The 19,963-nt window shown below is 38.4% G+C and overlaps 1 protein-coding gene across 9 annotated transcripts in view; it reads right to left on the reverse strand.

The window, feature by feature from the left end:
- gramd1bb (GRAM domain containing 1Bb) overlaps positions 1 to 19,963 on the reverse strand; it is a 99,073-nt gene that overhangs the window by 34,811 nt on the left and 44,299 nt on the right. Inside the window, exon 1 of one of the 9 annotated variants that reach the window (XM_055028012.1) lies at positions 10,871 to 11,405. The exons of 6 other annotated variants lie outside the window; for them this stretch is intronic. In XM_055028012.1, the coding sequence (XP_054883987.1) occupies positions 10,871 to 10,893 (23 nt within the window). In that variant the 5' untranslated portion in view covers positions 10,894 to 11,405. Of the gene's footprint in view, positions 1 to 1,742; positions 1,884 to 2,267; positions 3,157 to 10,870; positions 11,406 to 19,963 lie in introns of those variants that run through there. 2 more of the 9 variants (XM_055028013.1, XM_055028011.1) reach the window with 2 other exon arrangements.

Here is a 19,963-nt window from a genome sequence, read left to right on the forward strand (position 1 = left end):
GGTGAGTCATATAAAAACACAGTAAGATTGGCCTAATTTACTTTTTTAAAATAATCCTTTCATAGGTACCTTTTATGGTATAGTATGCGATGCCTGACACTAACATTAAAATAAATTATGCTTGAGGATTAACCTGGAAATCAGGGCACACATCACTTTGTGGTCATTCATTCTGTAAATATTTTTTTCTGGAAAAGCCTGTGGTGCTACATGCACAAAAATGTGAGCTCAATGACTGCTATGTAGAGTGTGGCCACAGGAATGTAACGCAGACAGAGGCAATAGTTGTAACCCAATAATCAAATAACAATAACAAATGGATCTCCCATAATCTTTAGGCTCTTTTTGTCAATCAGGGGTCTCTAGATGGGTTTGCAGCAAAGACAAAGAACTTAAGTTCTTTGTCTTTGCTGTTTTTCTTCTTACTTCTTTCTCAATTATGCAAGTAGGTAGAGCCGAAATAACCGGCCAAGTGACTTTAATTTACATGACAATTTTGTTAGCTGTTGTGAGGCAATTAAATTGCCAAAATTGGGCCACTGTGGCTCACTGAGTAGGGTAATTATCTTGGAATCGGACGGTTGGAGGTTGGAGGCAGTTTCCTCCTGCCACATGTTGATGTTGGCAAGGCACTTAAACCCCAAGTTGTGTGGGTTCGTGAGTGTAACTGGCTCTAGCTTAAAGTGCTTTGAATGGTTAGTAATACTGGTAAATTAAGTCCATTTACCGGTCACAGGCATTATCTAAATAGAGTGATTGTGAGTCAGAATTGACCTCATTTTGTACTCCAACAACAAACACACCATTAACATATGTGCATGAGAGCAGCTGTTTTAGGAATTGATTATACAATTTGAGTAAACAGACAATAGGAGAGAATGAAACATATAAACAAGATTGAAAACCCTAGATCACCAATACCACAAATCTATATGAGCCGAACCAAACCCTAACAAGAACTAATTCTGAACATAGTTCATAGTGATTATATTATGAATATATCAATATGTATAAATTTTTCCTAAATTAGGTAATCAAATTCTTGCTACGGGTGTTCTGGCATACTGGTCCTGACATATCCTTTTGCACAGCGTGATTGACTTGGGTCCCAAAATCTAATGGGCAAAGCCCATATTTTTACAGAGGAACCTTCAAGCTTTCAGTCAGAAATAATCCTGGATGTTTGAGTCATTAAAAGGGTCAAGTTGTAACAAACATACCTAAAAAAAGGGGGGGAAAACAACATTCCACTTTGTAACAGTCTTTTCATTAAATAGGCTGTAAAGCCCTAAATCCTGCCGGCTCAGTCTGTCCAAACGTTCGGCTTCACAATGGAACAGAGTTCCGGGCCTTTTCGAGGGCCCCCAGTTGTTTTCACAGTTTTGCTGATCCTGGAAAATACCCATCTGGCACTTGTCGTTCAGCTCTGCACCAGTCGGAAAAGAACCACGAGGTTCGCCGTGAGCACGCTCACACAGAAATGCATCATGCAGCACGGGGGCAGACATCAACATGGATGCAGAGGACATTCGCCTAACTCATTGCAGAAACACATCACGCCTCGCTCGCTCCCACTAAGTGGATAAAATTAGCAACATCGTCTGGATCATTACTACATCACCTCTTCATTTAAATAAACGCAAGAACAGGTCGAATTATATAACCAAGCCCATCCCACTTCCACCCATTCATTCCCCTCGCATTCAGGCAGCCTCCAACAAGCACGTGAGAGAACGTCATACCCTTGGTGAACAACACAGTCTCTGAGAGCCTCGCCGTAGCAGCCCTGGTCAGCCGCCGTCACACACTCGAACGCGACCATGTCCTCGTAGGTAACTCCCTGTAATGAGCTGCTCACCCAGCGGATCATCCCGCGGACCGCGCGCTGTTTTCTCACGAGGTGTGAAAAAGAAGAAAGGTAGCGGATAGATAATGGAGAGAGAGAGGAAGAGAGAGGGGGAAGCTGGAAAAGGCAAGGGCGGGAAAGGCGGGGAGATTTTCTCCTGCAGGCTTAGGGCCACTGATCTTCCCTGGCCAGCTCTGATCTCCTAATAACCAGCTTACATCGCCCTTAACACCACCTGCCAAAGAAGAGACACTGGTGGTCTGCGATGTAGCCACCTCCCCCCAACTCCCACCTACCTCTCCCTGAACTCATTTCCTATAAAGTACATGTTGATATTTCCAGACAGGGAAGCTAATCAATGCACAAGCAACCAGCTGCTTGACTGAGACTGAATGCAGAAAGGTAAACAGTCACCACTAACCTGCTTGTAGCCATGTAGAGAGGTGCTCAGCAGCAACAAGCTCCTTTCAGACGGCTTCATTCATATAGCCGGAGCATCGGATGATGCACAGGAGGAAGAAAAGGAGATGGGGGGTAGAGCAGGGAGGGGGAGCGAAAAGGAATGATGGGTGCGTTCCGGAGCATGCCAGAACGATGAGAGGAAAAGCACAAGGAGGAGGCAGGTACATCAGAGGAAGAGATCCCAACAGATGGACTCTGAGGCTGGATTTCACACTCCGTTTCTTCCTTTTGATTTCATTTACTGCTCTTTGTCTGTTTCTGCCGTAATGAGCTATCGCTTTCCTTTTCCATCTCTTCCTCCTTTACCCCTCCAGCTGCCTGCTTACTGTTTCCCCCCAGAGCCCAACTGATCCCGTATCTCGCGATTTCTGCTGCTGCTTGGAAGAATTCACGACTGCACGCCACAGCACATAGTCAGAGACTGAGGGAGAACATACAAAACGACGTAAGGGAGAAGAAGAGAGGGAGGGACAGTGAGAGATGGTGAGAGACGCAGATAGAGCAAATGAGAGAAGAGATGGCTTTCACTTTGCATTCCACCTCGTCTCGGAGCCGGTACATCAAGGCTGGGCTACCTCAATTATTCATGTGTTTCATGAATGGAGGGGCTGACATCATTGGCATCCAGGTCACCTTACATTCAAAGCTTGTTTTAAATCACACTGAAAGGAGGTCCAAGTCTGCAGTAAACACAATTCATGGTCTCACAAAGACACACACACACGGACACAACTCGGGATATTTGGTGCATTTTATGGTTCAAACAGCAAACAGTGAGTGGAAATTTAATTTAAACAAAATCCCATCTTTAGAAATCTGACATTACATTATTGGTAGTTAGCTGTTTTCTCAAAGTGAGTAAAAGTCTCACATCAGTTGATGAATAAATATTCCGCCCACAGTTACAGGGGTCTAATTGCAGTTTGCAACTTGAAAGGTGATGTTACTTAAATAGTCAGAACTTTTAATTTTTAGCCACTCTTCAAAGTAGGGAAGGCAAGAAAATATACCAATCAAGTGAGGCAGATGTTTATTTACCTTTAAAGGTCTTGAAATACAAAAAAAGTAGGCCTGGTTAAGACCCAGTGTTATCTTGAAACCACATAAATGATTATTCCCACAAATAAGGCTGGAGCAAAATAGCAAACAAGCAAAAAAAAAAAAAAAAAAAAAAAAAAAAAAAAAACCTGATCATGCAGAGCTCTGCAACAAAACAAATTTAGGTTTTTCTTTAAGCAATTTTAAATAAATAAATGTCAGTGATATGACAGTGATAATCCATGACAGGTGACAGTTGCTAAAGGGCATCTAATTTTGTTTTTGAGCAACAAATACTGTGTGCTTTCATGAGCTTAGACCAACAACAAACAACTTAGTCAAGAGACCTGTTACATAATTGCTAGAGTTGTGAATGTTAATAACTAATTTAAAAATGTTTTGAACAAAACATTGCACCAAACTGGGCTAACTTTTAAAATCCTGCAACCAGTTAAAGCCTGTTGTACAAACTTGCCAACAAGTTAGGCAAACTTCCTAATTGTGAAGAATCAACAAAATTAACGCAAGTCAAAATGACAGAAATTGTTACTGTATACTACTCAAAAAGTTCAGACCAAACATCTTCAAAATAATAATAAAAAAAGCTACAAAACAACACTCAGTTGTTATTCAAACATGCCAGAAAGGGCAACTTACGGCTGGTCTCAAATGTACATCCACTCACACATAGGAATTATAACACCTCTTCAGATCTTCAAGGAAGCAACCAGAACTCTTAACTGTGTTGCTTTTGAGGCTTGACCCCAGGACCGTGAGGATGCTGGCGGTTTCTGTGGGAGCCCTCAGCGGAGTCGCTCTGTGGAACAAAGGGAGCTGGTCCACTGAGCCGGACCACTGTGTGCCCAGATAAGCCTGCCCAACCTCAAACAAGCAACTGACCTACTTAGGGGTCCTGTGTTTTCACTGTTGTTGTACAAGGGGGACACGCTAATGGTCAAACTGACCACAATTTCTTACAATTGGCATGTAGACTACAGTGACTGCACAAGTGCAAATACTTCTTGCGCTTTTGCCACATTGCAACCACCAAGCTAAGTTTGTTTTATTGGCATCTTATGACATACACTAGACCAATGAAAAGTAGTGTTTAGTTGTGAAATGGAAGAAAGATGATAGTTGATTTTTTTTTTACAAATCTGAAAAGGCTTAAGGTACTTATGTTTTTAGCCCCTTTCACTCTGATGAAGACAAAAGAACACACCAGGCAGGCCATGTGGTAGAAGGTATGTTGGTTTGATGAGACCAAACTTTTTTGTCAACTTACAGCACTCTATGTGTTGAAGAATACAATTGTTGCCAAATACATCAGGCCCACAGTAAAACATAGTAGTACTGGCAGTGTCATGTGGTGGGAACGCTTTTCTTTAAGAGGGGCAGGGAAGCTGATCAGAGTTGATTTTGAAGCATACAAAATGGTTGGCTCAAAGAGTATTAAAGTTTTACAAAATTCCTGTCAACGTTCAAAGTTAACTAAATTGGGGGTCTGCGGCAAGACTTGAAAAATGACAGATGAACCTGCCAAATGTGACTGAGCTTGAGTTATTTTTCAAAACAAGAAATCATTAGTCTGTTTAAAGCAGAGATGTAGGAGGTCTCACAAATTTCTACAAAAAATATGGACATATAGCATATAAGATAAAAACAACTGTCTAGAGAACTCCTCGAGTGGCAGAGTTTTAGCTTCACCTGGTTCAAATGATCTAAAAATAATATCTTAATTGGTTAACAAAACAAAATAATCAGCCGATCAGACGTTGATCAGGGCTGCTACAATCGATAGATATCTCGCTCTTACTGCACCGAAATGTAGTACCACAAACTTTATTTATTAAGGGGTGAATGCATAAACATGTGTACCATACCTTTTGGATTTGTAAATTAGTTTTGAAAAACATTTTATTGTACACTACTTTATGTGGAGTTATGTATAAAAATGTGAGTAAACTTGACACAATGTCAAAAAGTTCAAGGGCATGCTCATACTTTTTGCACTGCAGTGTAAAAGTAGTAGAGTCCCAGCATGGTCATAAGTTTACCACAAAAGGTCACACCTGAAAATTATTGAAAAAAATCTTTTGGCATAGCTTTTTTTCGCATCTTTTTAGGAAAATGTTATGTTATTTACAGCGTTGCCACAGCAACATCATTATGGTGACGCCTGGCTGGGTCGGAAATGTCTGTCAGGCCGACAGTGTGGGGCGTGCAGTTACCATGACAGCATGTCAAGCCATTCATGTGCACTCAAACTGTTTTCAGCGACGGGGAAAACGAAAGAGCTGGAGGAGTGTGTTTGTGTGTTTGTAAGGGGCCAATGCTGCTGCATAAAACATCCTCACACACGATTAGTCATCTACAAAGCAACAGAATTTAAGCATACTTTATTGTGCAACAGCTTGTAAGAATATAAAAGAAAAAACTGCTTGGCAAACAGAGACCTGAGGATCATAGATAAAGTATGCCAAGGCGTTTATTTTATCTATTTAAATCTACTCTCACAGGCGCAAGTTAAATTAAAATACTCATCCTCGGTCTAAGAGGACCTGACACTGGCAAACCTGTGATAATTTTTGGACTCACATTGGAAGTTGTGACCTACTGCCTAAGGCTGCCAAAACCCGTTTTCTTAAAGCAGATATAATTTAACACACTGATTGAAATTCAAAAGCAATGTCAGTATGGTGAGGGGATTTAAAAAGATCAAGAGAGGGAGCAGAGGAAACAGGAAACGGGCAGCAGAATTAAGCAACTGTGGGACATTTAGTCCCATGAGACCGGGCACAGTCACTGCCATCTGCAGGGGACCTACAGGCATAAGGGGACAACACAGAAGGCTGACAGAGTGTGAAGACAAAAGATCTAAAAAATGAAATTGTTGAGAAATTAAAGGGCAAAATAATTTCCGCATCGGTTAACCTGACGTGAACAGCGCTTCTAGCTGAAAATGCAAATATTACTACACAAGCAGAGGTCCAGAGGGTTTGGCTGACATACACTGAGCAGATTTTTGTTAACAAAAGTTCTCTTTCCTGTGTGTAGAGCAACGTCCCGGATTTATTAAAGGGCAGGAAAGAGGATCCTCAGTGTTCTTTTCAACATGCTTAATGGCTAAATGGCTCTATTGTTTTGATCAAACAAGTTGATGTAACATTATTGTGAGAATCATACATCTCTTGCAGAGATGTTCACATTACCAACCACAAATGCAGTTTCGAGTCCATTAAAAACAAAGCAAACAAAAACCAAAAGGCGTAATTATTCTCTCACACCATGACATCATCAAGGTTTCATAATCAGTATAAGATGATTTGCTATTGCAGCTTACTTACTCAAACTGGAGCAGTTCTACATCCATTATGAAATATCAAAAAAGGTGGGATGGTGATGAAAATGTAAACTAACTTGTATGAAACAAAAACGGCAATGATTTTTATTTTTGGAAACCATAAACTCAAAATACTCAGCATGTAGGTTTCATTGCAGAACATAGTTGTCATAGCAAACTGTTTAGTACTATAAAATGTTGCAGTTTTTCATCTAAAGCAGAAGTCAACCTTTTCAGGTGTTATATTTTTTCAAATGTTCTGCAAATGTACAGCCAAATGTAATTCTGACTGTTTTGAAAATATGCACACATCTTGATCAGTGACAGGTCAGGCAGGGAGATACGTTCAACCTTTTTGTCCCCAACCATCTCTTTGTAACGTGTGTTGACTGCGGTTTCACATTGTCTTCTTGAAAAATGCATGGTTGTCCTTGGAAAAGACCTGGTTTTGAAGGCGGCATTTGTTCCTGTAAAAGCTTAATTCAATTTTTAGCATAGAAACTAGCCTTAATTTGCCACTTGAATTTACACCATTTCACACCAGAACCTGGTGTTATGACTTATTGCTATTTTGAAAGCCAATTTTGCTTTTCTTTTTTTTGCCATTTCCTTTTTTCCACTGTTCATTTTTGAAAACAATTTGCTGAATCATTTATAAAGTAGGTTCCGGCACATAAATCGGAAGTGCTCTCAGCATTTGAAATGCTGAGGTGAGTAAATGGTGCAGACAGGACATCAACATACAATAGCATGGGGCTGTGCAAAGTTAAAATTGGGTTATGTCTGAGAGAATTATGGCTATACTCAAGCTGCAGGAGTGTATATTCTATAGCAGAGAGGGATATATGTGTGTATGTAAGGTTAGTTATTTTCAGTCACACAGCAGATAAAAAAAAAAAAACAAGAAAAATAAGCTTTTAACATTGAACACAGTTATAGGAGTGGAGTGGTAAAAAACAGAGTACAATCAGGGATGACAAATGACTGGTGGGCAGGACAGAGTGAAAAATCCCCTCATCCCATTAAAAACCAGCATGAAATAGAAGCAGAGACAAAGAGATAATAAACTGAGGCCATGAAGGAAACAATGCCGCAGTTTCTCCATACTGCAGAGACCCTTCTGCGAATTTAAACCCTACATAAATATTTATATATCAAAGGCCGCACTTGGGTTCAAAACCTGGCATTTCATTTCGGACTTACACCATTTTGTGGGTTTCATCATCACATCCGATAACCCTTATATTTTTGAGGACCTGTAAAACAGCCAGTAATTCAAATGAAAGAAAAATCTTTAGAGTACGACTCTTTAATGTCATTCAGATAGGACAATTATTCTTCAGGCTGCAGAGACCTGGGAGCTACAATTTTAAATTGAGCTTAAAATAGCCCAGAGAGACATTAGTGGCTCAATATCGGATTTTCACTTCGATGTCTGCATGAGGATGTGACCGTGCACAGATTTTTAATTTTATTTTTTTGCTGGAATCCTGCTAAAGATCTTTGATGTTTTGTTTCTTGACTCTGCATGTGTGTGTTTGTGTGTGTGTGTCTTTAAAGTTGACTACTGCGTCCTCAAAGTACCACAAAAGGACTGATAGGAAATCTAACACTGCAGTCCATTCCTACAATGTTCACTATGGAAAAAAAAAAAAAAACATGAAAAATGCATTCTTGAAAGTAATATTTCATCAAGGAGGTCAGATGGATGCAGTATTGTAATGCATGGATGCTTAGTTTGTCTGTCAAACTGTCCAGCAATAACAGGAGGCTGCACTGTGCCACGTGCAGCCAGAAATCTCTGCCTCAAGCCTGCTGTCAGGGCCTTGGTGTTGCTACAGCTGCTGATGCTGGCTGGGAGTGCACATCTGTGACTGAGCGCTTACGTGCACACACACACAGGCACGCGCGCATGTGTGTGTGAGAGTCTGTGTGTTTGTAGAGATTTAAGTCACACCAAATGTCATACCAAGAGCAAATATCCATACACTGGGACACTTGCCAAATCCTTACAAATCTCCCAGCTCCCCTTGCTGTCACACACACAAACATGTGCAAGCTGGTTTCTTTCTTCTTTTCTTTTTAAATTCTTATCTTAAAAAAATAAATGATGCAAAAATAACAAGCAAAACCACTCTCCTGTATCACAGCTGTGTAAATCTGTCTTCAAAAGAACTGATGCACCATATCTCACTATGACGTGTAGTAAAAGTGTACACAGCAACAGTCAGTTTAGATCCAAATTCTACTGCATAAGAGGAACAATAAATTATTTATTTAATGTATTTTTAGTTAATTATTTATTAATTTATGGCTCTATGGCACTTGTGATCCTCCAATGTTTACATTTATTAGGAAATAAAAATTTAAAATTGCTCACTATTTTTGTGATAATATAATTATAGTCTGCTGACTAAAGAAGATTATGACTGCCAATATCAAGAGAACTATATATAAGTATGATGATAAACAACTTATTATCTAAGTTGCACATCCTCTGATATCACATAAGTAATTGCTCCGGCTAATCATCTTGTTCAAATAGTAAATTATTTAAATGATATTAATGAGAGACTATGCAGTCGCAGGTGATTTATGTTGTTTATCTTCTGAAATGATCTGAGGTCATTTAATACAGGTTTCAACTATAGACATCATCATTATGGAGCTATAACCAACGTGAATGTTTTGTTGTAAACAGTTAATTTTGCCACGGCCAACAAATATCAAAGACTAATCACACAGGCTCATCCTTTCAATATAATATGTGAACATTCAGTGCATCACCTGTTAGAGCACCGGCACCCTTACACACCTTCTTGCTTTGCCTCCAAAGACAAAGACTGTATATGACTTTACTTTTGATTATTATAATAAAGCATCATATTTTTTTTATACAAGAGCTTGTTAAATGTACTGAATTCAAAAATTGCACAGGCAGTTATATAATTTTATTTATATGTGACTTCTCACTAAGACAAGTCCTTTCCAAGTAAAGGACCATGTGAAGCCAACAGATGGCTGTTGAGTATAAGGTAACTTGAAAACAGATTAACTGAGGATGGACTTTAGCAGTGTTTCTACATTACAGAGTAACTATGGCTTTGTTGGAAGCACAACACCAATGCTTATATTTAGGGAGCTACATCACCTAGATTACCTACATCCTTTGCACAGGGCATCTAATTCATCCTAATGGTCTAAGAAATAACATCCAAAGGCTCAGTCTGCTCTGGAGAACAATAACGGCGAGATGAGTTCATTTCTAAGGTAATACAAGAGGAGACAACAGATGGGTGAAATTAGGAAGGACACGTACAAATATAGAGATAATGAAAGAGAGACAGGGGCTTTAGGGAAAACCAGAACTCCTGTGGGGAAAGAAGAGGTCCTCATGAAATTGAAATGGAAGAAAGGAAGCGGGACGCACGTTGCCGAAGCTGCTCCTCATCTATTTTTTTTCTTTCTTTTTCTTGCAGTGCTCTGTAATTCGCCTCTAAAAATACCAAGCTAGAAAAAGAGGAGGGGCACGAACAATCGCAGGGGACGGGGAGATAACAGAGAAGATAAAAGGGTAGATGATGGAGCACTTTGGCAAAACATGTTCAAAAAAGGAAGTGAAACAAAGTCCACCTGGTTGTGTGTGTTTTTTTGTACATGTGATATGATGAGGAGACAGGAAAACATGCGAGTGGGAATGCCAGGGAGAGACAGGACAGACGGAGCATGTGCCAGCTCTTTTCCAGGCGGCCACGTGAGCGCTTTTCCTCAGCTGGTCTGTTCACTCTGAGCCAGCCAGAGGGGAGCTGTGTGGGGACGCTGGAGTCACAGTGGAAAAAGGCATGCTACATGGAGCTCATACTGGATGTGCTCTGCCTGGTCACAGCCCACTGATTCTCACCTAACCCTCATTCCAAACCAGTATGCTCTCTGAAAATTGATAATGAGCACACAAGCAGAATTACACAAATGCTTGTATTGACCATTGTTTAAAGAATACGTAGCATTACATGGACATTAGGTAGAAAAGACACAGCAGGAAACAGTCCCATAAATCTTGCCCCTGGCTTAGTTGTGCTATGCATACTTGACAGCCTTAAAGCTACACACAAAAACAAGTGCATTTTAAAATCACAGTCAGAGCAACACATTGCATCTGCCGCTGCTGCGCTTATTCTTACCAGGCAAGCTTGAAGCCTTTCATTAGTACAGTGAGGATTGTCTGACGTCCATAGCGTGTTGTGGGCACAGGGCTGCCTGTTCACACCGCTGCATGATGACTGACAGACTGCCAGTCCCTCACCTCCCATACAAAGCAAGAGAGATGCACAGAGGAGGAAGGGAGGATCAGAAGCAGAGACTGATGGACGGTAGAAGACTGAAGTCTGGGAAGATGATCCTGCGCCTCCTCCAGCCGGTCTGCTACATTCTTCTGCTTGAATTAAGGTGCCGCAGTGCTCAGCACTTGTGCCAGAAACTCACACCTCCCTGGGCTTCCTTGGTTTTCCCAAAAGAAGAGGAGGTGACCCGCACTGCAACATTCGCAGCACAAACTGCAGCATGCCGCAGAGACAAGGAAGGTTTAAGGACTGCAAATAAATGCAATCATAGCTCCTTTCTGACTGTTTCCCTTCAGATTGTGCTCCACACTGTCCCTCTGAGGTTCTCTTTGCTCACTCAAACTCCGTCTGTATCAGCTTCAGCCTCTGCAGCGGATGAGAGCTGCACTTGCTGTGCTCACAGTGAGCAGGCGCAGGATCCCTTTTCTCCCTCCCTCCCTCCTGCTCACTCTGCCCTTTTCCCCAGATGCCTCCCTTTCTCTATTGCACTCAAAGATAAACCTGGCAGATCCAAAGTGAAAGACATGGTGGCTGTTTCTATTTGTAACTGTGCAATGACCTGCAGCTCCCACCTCACACATCACAATGATGGAGAAACACAATAGCTGAGATAACCTACTTTCATAATTTATTCAACTTGCAATCTACTTAGTTAATTTAAGTTAATGTTCACTTATGCAGTGTGGTGCATCACTTCCGCATAAACACATATGAAGGGGGAATGTGAATGATAAGTTTGGCTTGAGATTAGTTTTTTTATTAAAAAAAAACATGCTGCATGAATAGGGAAGAAAAAACACAAGATGTGCACATTTGGTGAACTACACTGTTTTCTTCATGGATGGTTGATATCCAAGCTTCCCACGTTCATGTTATTGCTTATTCTAATTCTGCACATATGTGAATTTTGTTTATGTCAATAATCACCAAAGTATTGTGGGCTTAACCCTCTAAGAAAAGGGGGGTTCTCTTACCATGATCCTAATTGTGTCAAGTGGCAAGACAAAACTCAGCTCCTTGTTATTTGAATGAATAGCTTTAAAAAAAACTGTTCAGGGCAATTATTATTAAAATTAATAATTTAGAAGGAGCGAAGCATTGCAGGAACAGTCTCTATCCAACTGGAAAAACCTCTTGTCACACTGGCCATTTCTCTTTCCTCTAAATGAAATTTAAACCATAGGAACAGTTTCACAGAAATGCTAGAAAGTGTTATTTTAAGACCTCATGTAGCTCAATACTAGCAATGACTGTCAACTCAGTAATCCTCCTCACAATGAAGAAATTAGTGGATCTTTCAACTCCATGCCACCAAATAGTCCACGACAGACAGTGTAGAGGATGCTCACATTACATTTCTAGGCGCCACTGAGGTACTGTGAACGTGGCTATACTGGAGGAAGAGAAAGAGAGCGAACCAATAGAAGAGACGTAAAAATTCATCCTAATATCCTCCCAGCGTGCAACTGTAAGTGCAATAGCCTTCATTGCAGCGATGTGACGGCAAGCCATCTCACAAACAGCCCATCTGGTGCTCATCTACTCTTGAACTAGGACGAATTTCACAGACACAGTACAAATAATACCATCAGCTGTGATGCACCATTTGTTAGCGTGAATTATGCGCTCATGATATCCAGGAACATTCAAGGAACTTACAAAGTTCAACTATAAAAACATGGCCAAATGAAAGGAGAATGCTTTGACCCTGCTCTCCCAGTTAAAGAGCTATCCATCTGGAAAGGGTTACCTGAAGCAGTCTAGCTGCCTCGGGTAACTTTTAGCTTTCCAATTCGTAACTTCCATAGGTAGAACATCATATCAACCGTCAAACAGAATGTTGGAAATGTGAGGGGCTGCTTTGCTTCAAGAAATGGATAACTTTCCATTATTGATAGAAATTTTTTGAGAAACTCCTGCAGAAAAATATCCAGCCATTAAGTCAGGACCTTAAGCTCAATTACACACAAGTTAAGTAGCAAGACATTGGTCTATAGCACAGTAGCAAGGCCACATATGACTCAAAAATGCTAAAATGAAGTTTTGAAGTGGCCCTCTCTAAGTTTTGGACTTAAATTCAAATCACATACTTTAGTATGACTTTAAACATGTCATTCATACTCAAAACCCCTCTAAAATGGCTATTTTAAAACAGGAGAAAAGTACAAGGTTCCTCAGATGATATCTCATTGCTACTTATCACACAATTATTTTGCTGCTGCCACACATATGCACAAGTAGTTGCATATCTGTGTGTGCATGTGTGGGTTTTACACCACATATATTTTTGAAAAATTAAAGAACTGTTTGTCATGTTTAGAGAAACAATGCAGTCACAGGATATTTTTGTTTCAGCATTGCAGGCTGATTTTTAGATGAACATTAGTTCACCTAATAAAGGGAAAATGAATTACTTTCAGGTTTAAGTTATAGCCTAAATATATTCGCTATTGCTAATCTCCCAGCCGTTTAGTTGTGGTTGTACCTGAGTCCTGGTCAGGGCCATGTCCTGAAATCTGTTGCAGAATGGTGCTGAATGGACAGCTCCTTTCAGTGTCAAGTTCAACAGTCAGTGAGCTGCTTATTCTCAATGATACCACCTGCTGGCTAAAGTAATAAAATGAACTAGTTTAAGTAAAAGGACAAGAGTATATGTAGGGTGCAATGTAATTATCCATTGGATAGGCACATAAAACTTTAATTTAATTCATGTTAATTTTGGTTATTTTATTTAAAGAGAAACAAACATAAGCATTTCTGACTTTACTCTTAAGTTAATTATACAAGACAGAGCACAAATTATTTATGTATTATAAAAAAAATGCAAAAAAAATTGCAAATTCTCACTTATTTCTCTTTAGTGTTCCCTGCATCTTTGTCTGCAGCAGAGAGTTTTCATTCATGTCCAAGAATAGCATGGCAGATAATCTGGAATAATCCCTCCACACCGCTTTGTGGGATTGGACAGGAGTTTGGCTCCCCCATTCTGCCTGGTAGACGTTCTTTGCTCTTTAACATAATACAGATTAAAATTTCAGCTGTGTAACAGTTTCATCACTGCTTCCAGAGTGGCGGTTCTATTTCTAAAAGTCTGGTTCTACAGACATCAACTTGCTTTCAATAAAAATTACGTTATGGGAAAAAAATGTCATGTTAAACCAAATAAGTCCTCTCTGTCTGAGTGAAACATTCTCAGTGCCTGTGGCTACGAGACACCAAAGTTTCTGTCATGATATTCCTTGGTTTAATGTTTTTTTTTTTTTTTGCCTTTTTTTTTCAAACTTACTTCATGCATGCGGGCCAAAACTTTCATTTTAAAAACACAAAACATTTCCGTCCGTCATTCAGAATTAACAATACATGTAGCTGTATGATGATCAGAAGATTAACTTTTAACTTTCCAATTCAAATTTAAACTGTTCTCCAACACTTAAAATAGGAGACATTCCCATTAACTGCCTAAGATTAGAGCTGGCCAGTTTTCTGTCTGCTGGTTCTGATTGGTGATCAGCAGGCCACTACTACCCAAATAAAAAACAAACAAACAAACAAACACAAAAACCCTTTCTTAAATGCATCAATGCATACATAAATGGTTAGTTTCATATGCTGTAAAGCAAAAATGTGAATAATCTTGTTATTAATTATTTGACTACCTGACTTAAAAGAACTATCTCAATCAAAGAACAGGTTGCACAAATATCATAATCTGTTGAAATTGAACATAGTGGGCAGGACCTCCAAAATAATTGGAAAACTCTGAATAGTCCATCTCTACTTTAAGCACATTGAACAAAAGGGCATAAAAACATGGTAATCTGATGCTATAACGGCTCTTTGTATTATTAATCTTAGCATAAAAACAGTCATTTATTCATCCACTTTCTATACTTGCTTAATTCTGATACTGGGAGGATAGTATCTTTTTCCAGTGATCAACGCACAAGAGGCAGAGTACATCCTGGACACCATAGAGACACAAAGGACACAGAACTGTTTACACAAAAAAGATTTCAAGAGGCAACACATAAGTCAGGCAATTATGTGACATCCACCAGAAAGAATAAACAGACGCATACATCAAACAGTGATATATAACAGACATCAGCTCCGGGTGCAGTATTGGCAAATCTAATAGTATTTCAAAGATGCAAGATGGATATTTGGAAAATAAATAAATATATAAATAAAAGTAGTGAGGTGATAGGGTGGACAATGGAATAGTTTTCATATACATTAGATGTATATGAAAATCAGCAAAAGACATTACATTTGTCAAGTTTCATTGTTAAAATAATCAATACTCATCAAATATATTGTTCAATGTTTCATTTATTATGTTTCAAAAGCAATTCGAAACAGTTGGGTTTTTTAATCTTGATGTAAAGGAACTCAGTGTTTCAGCTGTTGTGCAGTTTTCTGGAAGTTCATTCCAGGTTTTAGAAGCTCAATTCTAGTTCTCTATGTTTGGTTCTGCTTCTCAACAAACAGATTACATTATGATACATATGGCTTTCTGTTAGATTGTCATGCGTGGTATTAAAATATGAAAAAGTATAAAATGTGCTAACATTAAAGGCTGATGAGAGACTAAATACTATCGGACACCATTCAAAAGACACTTGAAGTACAGATTATTCTCTCAGACGACTCTTTTCACATGTTCTCCAGGCTGTAGTGTTAATGAATTAATGAAATCTATTAGCTGAAAACAACAAGAATGACATTTTCAGTTCAAACTGGAGTGGTTGTTATGAAGCTAGACATCAGTGACTCATCGCCTTCCCGACCCTGAGTTTTTCAAGCGGTACCCAGCTGCCTTTAACAGAGAAATGATGCGAGACACAGAGATCAGGTTTCGCTGATCTTTCAAGAGCCTACAGTCAGATCCACTGTAACACAGCCCGTCTGCCTGAGTTGCTTTTGGGAAGCTTTTACCTGTGCTCACTGTTCAATATTAAATGAATCATCTGACACTAAATTTCCTCGTAAATCTAGTCATCATAAATCATTTACAACTCTAAAGAGGTTGAAAAAAATGTTTCTGTAATAAAAACAAAGTTGAATAAAAAAAAATATGCATGTGCACCTCAACAAGTTTGATTTTTAAAATGTTCATTTATTCCTGATTCAGGTCAATAATTACACAGAATTATCACAGGTAGAAAAAGATTTTCATTATTAATTTCTGTTATTTAACGATTGTGATTCAAAACAAATAAAACCTAAAACATTTTCTCAGAATTAGTGGTGGTGAGATAATGTACTGAGACGAAGAAGGACTTGAAAATGCTGATGTAAGACCATGTAAGAGGCACATTCTATGCATTGTAGTTCCATGCTGAAACTCAGATGAATACATTTTATTTTTTTTACTTTTCCTTCACATTTCCTTCACCAAATACAGCAATGGTGTACTATTACTTTAACTAGATAAAATATACGCCTTGTGTGTCGCAAAATAAAATAAAAAAATGCTGAACCTTATACGTAATAAAAGAAATTGTCAGTTGTACAAATTATTTCCAAAAAAGGCTTAGTTCTGTATTTGTAAGATTATCAGTAGCACAGATATGCGCTACTTGGGCTGAACTCTTTGCAGCCCGAGGGTTAAATGTGGAAAGCTTTTATATTAAAGGTTTGGCTCAGAGCTGTTGCCTCAGAGATGGGGCTCCAACCATCAAAGTCAGGTGCAGTCTGACCTGCTGCTTCACAGACATATGTGGTTCTTTGATGCAGTTTTCAGCCACACAGAAATATTAGCGGATAAAGCCTCGATGAAATTGCAAACCTTAACCCCGACGCAGTCTTTACAATTAGCTGTTATTGGTCCTGTTGCTTTTAACAAACTCCATATTTAGCTTTTCTGATTCCAAAGCCAGCTTTGTGAATAAAACATGACATGAATACATCAGTAAGATCAAACAACAACAAAAAAAGAGTCGCATGAAGGGACAGTGGTAGTCAGAAGGCAACAAACTCACCATTTTATATCTTCAATCAGTGAAGTGGCTAAACACAATAAATTATAAAGGACTATAATTACAAAGTTGCCTGTACAATTTACAGGCTGTGGTCTCGTCTTCTCTATTCCAGTATTAATACAATATTGGGGAAGTTATATGTGTTTTTCGACAACTGATGATATAAAGTTGTTTTTCTCTTTTCACAGGCCAAATGTGGTTTTAAATACTGATAAATACTGTTTATTAGCAGGTGTGTACTTTGGTTTGTCAAGGCTGATCATTTGTTATATTTTATTTGAGCCAGATTTAATAAACAATAATCAGAATACATATAGTTTAGATTTCCATGCTTAACTCTTAGGTTGTCGTGACGTGACAATTTAGATAAGTATGAATCATTTCACAACTTTTTATATCTCTAATGTGATCTGTATTCTGTATTATTTAAGCTGTAAAAACAAACAAATCTTTGAGACGTATTTGGCATTTATTTATTTTATCCTTTAGCTGAAGCAATTATTTGATGGGAGATTAGAATGGTATGAAGGAGAAAAAAGAAAACTCACAGCCTCACATATGTACCTGAGCACAGCAAAGACAGTTATGAAAAATCAGTAAAAATGAGGACCTGAGGAGAGCTATCTGCTCACCATCTGAGATTTAACAAATATTGCTAATTTATAACATAAAATCCTGATAGATAACTAGCAAAGAAGACTGACTGCTGAAATTGAATCAATAATTTATTAGTTTAAGAATATGTGGATTTAAGCAACAAGGTTGTTGATTTTGTTTATATTTCAAAATTAATCAAACAATAATTACATACTAAGAGAAATAAAGTGCTACTCCATAAGAACATAGGTATGAGTTGATTTGCCTATAGTGTGTAATGATGGCAATGAAACAACTACACATTGTTTATAGTTATGCTAGAAAACTTTGAGCAGCCAAAGGTGTAACTAATTGTGGAGATGTTGGATCAACATACATTAAAAAACAGATTTAAACTACATTGAAGTTAATGTTGTCTAACAAAGGAAGTCAGGTTTAATATATCAAAGTTTTGACAGGACAAAATGAATGTCATAATCAAAGGGGATTTTTATGAATTATGCTGTTTATTTTGCCAAAAGTTTTGTAAAACTAGTTTGTGTTTAATCTTTCTTGTCAGTGAATTTTGTATTTTGTAGAAATGTTGTAGTTTAATGATCGAAATACATTTCTTTCTTGACTTACGAGAAACTTGAATGTTGTGGCTAAGCTCTCACTGTGGTTCAACCAACCATACAGATGCAGATTCATCCACAATTTCAAGTGAAGAAGCTGTTTTACACATCAGAGATGACCAATCTCTCTCTGTGACACTCGTAAATTCTTTGCTTGCAAACGCTTCCTTTATCAAGCCAGTTTTACCTGACATAGAATATGATTTTATAATTTCTCTTTATGACTTTGGATCATAGACAGAAATTAATCTTGCAGCTTTATTTAACACCACACATCAAACACATAGTTTTATTATTCCAAGCAGTTCTTCATCAGTTAAGATTTCCATCCAGTTGGGAGTCAAACTGAAGCTAAATCAAGCTCAGATTCCCTTTACGCAGATGTGCTCAAGCAAAGGACAATGCCGAGAGCATATCAGTGAATGATACGTCAGCAGATTTGTTCGTGGATCTTGTTCAGTGAAACCTGAGGCCAGGAAGAAGTAGTTGGCAGATGGTTATTCTAGGTACCAAGCCAAAATTGCTCCCTCTCTCAGTGGCTGTCAAAAATACATTCTCATAAAACATGGCACAATACTAACACATTCCATACTGCACAAAAAAAGAACAACAAATGTTCAATTTAAATGTAACAAGTCAGAGAATGCATCTTTAATTATCTGTATTGCAGCACATTCACATCCAAATTAAGCTGTCTCTGCTTTGTGAAGTGTCTTATGCTTGTTGATTTATAGCCTACCTTCGAGGTTTCCATATCACTTCCTTCCACTTCTTTTGCTTGGCCTATCAGTAAAGGTAGAGAAGAGGAAATAAGTATCTCGCCTAATTGGACTGTTCATGATGTCATTGTCTTTAAGACACCTGCTCTCAAATGTATGTGTCTAAAAAAGACACTGAAAAAGATTTTTTTTTTGTTTGTTTTCAGGATAGTGTTTTAAAATCTGTAAAAAAGTAATGAATGTGTGAACCATTTTGTTAGAACTGGCCTATTTTAAAGTAATTTTGAAGCCTCTAATGGGCAGAATATAAAATGTTCTTGTTGCTCTGCTCTTTACCAGATATAACAAGATGATATTAGCTTATTCAGAATATCTATAACAGTAGCCATCCTATGAGACAAGAAAACAAACCAAAAACCTTTTGCGACTCATAAAGCTGTATGAATACAGAGTAAAAACCATTGGGTAGTCCTACCCTTTCTATTGTTTCTAGCGACTCACAGAGCACCCACATGTGCCATGAATCACTGTGACCCTGAAGTTCTCAGCAACTCCTCCGCCTATTCAATCAATTTATTTTGGCTGTGGCACCTGTTAATGCATTGGCCTCTGCAGTAAGAGCAATTTCTTCCCACTCCTTCTCTCCTCCCAACTGAGTTTCACTGCAGCTGTCGAGAAGTACTTTCTGCAGCTCCCGAGCTAATCAAATTTCATATTTGATCATTAAGTGAGGAATTACCTGATGATTAAAGTTTGGTTATCTAATGCCAAAGCCACTGCTTAATGGTGCTGAAACAAAAGCAAAGACTTTAAATGTTGCATATTCTCCAGTATGGAAAACTAAAAGCAGAGGAGCTGAGGATCCTTTTAAGTAAGAAATAATTATTTTATTCTTTTAAAACAGCTTTATGTGATATTAATGACTTCTATTATGGGGTAGATAGATTACAGACATAAAAAGTCTAAAAACTTTTTTAACTTTGAGGGCATGTTAAAAATAATTTAAATCTTTCTCATTAT

This window comes from Poeciliopsis prolifica, unplaced genomic scaffold, assembly GCF_027474105.1.
Source record: "Poeciliopsis prolifica strain line A6 unplaced genomic scaffold, Auburn_PproV2 SCAFFOLD004, whole genome shotgun sequence".
NCBI classification, from domain to species: Eukaryota; Metazoa; Chordata; class Actinopteri; order Cyprinodontiformes; family Poeciliidae; genus Poeciliopsis; species Poeciliopsis prolifica.